The sequence below is a fragment of the Myotis lucifugus genome, unplaced genomic scaffold, assembly GCF_000147115.1.
Source record: "Myotis lucifugus unplaced genomic scaffold, Myoluc2.0 scaffold_1516, whole genome shotgun sequence".
Taxonomy (NCBI): domain Eukaryota; kingdom Metazoa; phylum Chordata; class Mammalia; order Chiroptera; family Vespertilionidae; genus Myotis; species Myotis lucifugus.
The window spans coordinates 39637-43308 of NW_005872564.1; the positions used below are offsets into that span (position 1 = coordinate 39637).

General features: G+C 36.2%; 1 protein-coding gene across 1 annotated transcript in view; it reads right to left on the reverse strand.

Moving 5' to 3' along the window:
* The window catches only part of LOC102420437 (myosin-10), a gene marked incomplete at its 5' end in the record, with an annotated part of 41892 nt that extends 39372 nt beyond the window's left edge, over nt 1-2520 (reverse strand). The window contains 4 exons of the mRNA XM_023748539.1: nt 1-83; nt 318-461; nt 1432-1530; nt 2406-2520. The exon at nt 1-83 is cut by the window's left edge and continues 4 nt beyond it. Of these exons, the coding sequence (XP_023604307.1) occupies nt 1-83; nt 318-461; nt 1432-1530; nt 2406-2520 (441 nt within the window). The remainder of the gene's footprint in view (nt 84-317; nt 462-1431; nt 1531-2405) is intronic.
* Between the last annotated feature and the right edge of the window lie 1152 nt (nt 2521-3672).

The window sequence follows — 3672 nt, forward strand, 5'->3', positions numbered from 1 at the left end:
CATGGAAGCTTGATCAGTGTTTCGCTCCTTTTTGAAAGAAATGTTTCCAAACTGAAGCACTGAAGACACTACTTTAAGCATAGCTTTATTAAAGAGAAAAAATTAATAAGGATTTAGCATCGACATATAGCAGAGATATATTCTAATTTATTTTGACTAAAAATTAGCTGGACAAAACTTTTCAGGATCTCTCTCAGGATGTCATAAAATTACAGGCAGTTCTCAGTTCCTCGATCATTTTCTAGTTTAGGCTATTGACCCCCCCAACGTGTGTCTTATTTAAATGAGTATCAGAATCTTAGAGAAATTCCACATACACAGAATCTCTTCATGAGAGAAGCCCATTATATGCATCGCTTCCATCGTCTCCTGGAAGTTATCTTTGTCTTGCTGTCCCGGAATGGGAATATAACCGTTGGAGAGGAATCTGTAGTTGTTAAATCCTTCAAGCAGCAAGTCAGCTACAAGAAAACAGAACGGAATGCCTTCAAGCAACACTCCTCAGTAGACTGAGCATGCCCACATCCAGGCGGCACCGACGCCCCAGGAGGCCAGTGGTTCCCCACATACTTCTCACCCCCACACTTTCTCCTTCTTTATATGTTCATGCTAAATACACAAACACATACAGTTTCCCATCGTCTGCAACCAGGAAGGAAAATGATAATGTAAACTGCACAAATCTCAACGGGTGTTGGGGACAGTGGTTTATACAATATTTTAAATCGGATCGTGGGAAAGTGATATAACTTTTCCAGAGAACTAAAACCTTATTGTTTTCAGATTTAAATATTTTAGAAAGCTTTTAAACCCATCTTCTATTCCTTTCTTAGCAAATAGTTTATAGCAAACACTCTGGGTCAATATGAAGACTATGTGGACCTAAGATAAACACCCAGATGTAGAAGGTGTGCGCTCAGCCCAGCCACCCTGAAACCTCTCTCCAAGGCAGTCTATTTAGTGGTAAATGTGCTTTTGAGAGTGATGTGCAACATAAAACATTATGACAGAATATTATAATGGATAATACCCCCACTGCCTACTTGTACTTTAGGGGCCGTGAGTTACCCAAACAGGTAAAGATAGACTAATTTAACAGTATTCACCTAAAGGTCCTTGTGATTCAAGAAAAACCCACCATAGGCTTTTCCCAGGACTAGTGGAAATGTAACATATATATTTAGTTGTTAATCTAGAAATAAAAATGTTTGTCCATTAATTTTATTAAGTAAGTTTATTTTTTCTTACTTGTGTATTTATAAATGTTGAAACAAAACTTTATAAAAACACACCATTTGCCTTCTAATTTAAAAAAAGAAATAGAGATAATATAACACCACCCATGTACCTACCACTTAAAAGTATTTATCCCATGGCATGGAAATTCCTTTTCACTTTCATCATCTGACCAGCTAGAGTTTTGCAACTTACACTTTAGGTGTTCTCCTGCTCCAGATAGCAGCTGGTAAAAGATATGAAAAGTACGCTCATCTTTTGCTTGGCGAACAGCACGAGATTTTTCCAGAAGGTCTGAGCAAAGACGGTTAAGGATTAAGTTGGTCCTTTTTCCATGTCTATTTAATTATAAAACATTTTTTCTCTCTGATATAGGTTAGGTATCCTGCTATTAACCACTCTAAATGGTTAAACTTTGTGAGAAAAGAAAATGTATGCAATTTATGTTTCCCACTAATCTGCTAGATCCACTGGGCTAGTAGGGAACTTAAAACCTCAGAGTGCTTTCCTCACGCCCCCCCCCCCCCCCTTTCTTAACTTGGATTATATTCAAAGAATACAGCACTATACGAAGAACTGTATTTCTATCACTGGAGATTATTTTAACAAGAATCAGAGAACTGTCATCTGTAACCTTCCTAACCGGCACACTACCAGTTCAGAAACACTTCTATTTTATTATCTGTACCCAAATTCATTCCATACAGACCTACCATTTCTTAGGACTAGTGTATGTATTGACATTTTCCTCTAGTTTTGTTCTGCTTAACGCTAACTGAAACGGCTTTAACTGTACTTTTATGAGGCTTGTTTTAATGGGTACACGCCCATCCTACGAATGGCAGAAATAGGTGGTAAAAAATAAATAAGCTAACACAACCATAACTGAAGAGTAGTTCAATTTAACAGTATTCACCTAAAGGTCCTTACACCACACAAGCATTCCCTGGGCTGATGACATACAGGTGATCCTCACCTCAGTGCGACTCTCCACTTCCCCAGCCACATGATCAGGTTGTGACCTGGTGTTATAAGACCAAGTCACAATCTCTTGGGACTCAAGTTTTACCATCTTGATAACGGGAGTGATATCACAAAGGGTTTCTTTGAGGCCGTAGGAAGAGGAAATGATTCTTTATTTTAGATTATACTATTCTGAAAAAGGATACATGTTTCAATGTTGGCCCCAACAATATAGCCAGTTACATCAAAGTTGATCCGAATAAATTTGCCCTGAAAATAAATTACAAAGAAAAAATTGAAAATAAATAAGGCAGAAAGGATCTGAGCACCATCATAAATAAGCCAATGTGCCCTGCCAAGTATCCATAAACTTGTTATAAAAATGAACCTTAAATATTGCCTCAAATAAAAAGAAAGGGAAAAAAAAGCTTTAATAAATTCCAAAACTGTAGCAATAGGATAGGTTACCTTCTTGGACTATAACATAATAAAAATGAAACCCTAATCATTTAGAACTTTTAAAAAGCTCTTCTAAATAACCTGAGATATAAGCAATTTCAATAGTATAAAAGGAACACTACACCCAGCCTTATAATGATAGACTTGAAAAACTGAATAATATAGATAATTTCCTAGGAAAATAGAAATCCATTTCTAGTCCATCGCCTTAACCACTTGGCCACGACTACACATTAGAAATCCATTTAAGAAAAAAACAAGAGAAAACTTGAATGGACCATAATCACAAAAAGTAATTAAGTCATTTGGCAAATTCCTAAGGAATATGTAATTGCCTTACTACATAACTGTTTTAGGGAATCAGAACCCAGTGATTATTTCATAATTCACTTAAAAAAATTATCACAACACTGAATACCCAAACAGGTAAAGATAGACTAAAAAAAGGAAAGCAAAATAAAACCGAATATCTTACTCATAAGTAAGTGTGTGTGTGTGTGTGTGTGTGTATATATATATATGCCAAATTAAACACTGCAAAACAAAGAAACACAACAATGATCAAGAATGGTGTATTCCACGACAACTAAGAAGGGCGGATACTAATATACATACTACTATCATTCATCACATGAGTAGTCAAGGGACTGAAGGGCTTTCTTCAAAGAAATGAACAAAGTGACTCTAAAATTTATAGGGAAATGGAAAGGACCTAGAATAGTCACAACAATTTTGAGAAAGAGAACAAGAACCAGAGCTGAAGGGCTCAAACTATTCAATTTCAAAAAGCTACAAATGTATTAAGACAGTGTGGTAAGGATAGAGACCGAGTCCAGACATAGGCCAGACATGTACGGCCAATCCATCTTCAACTGAGGTGCCAAGGTAATTTAACAGTGAAAGGATCTTTTCAACAAATGAAGCTTAAAAAGATGTAAAATAAAACAAAATAAATGCCAAACTTGGACCCTTACCTCACTCCATATACAACAATTAAGTCAAAGTAGATCACAG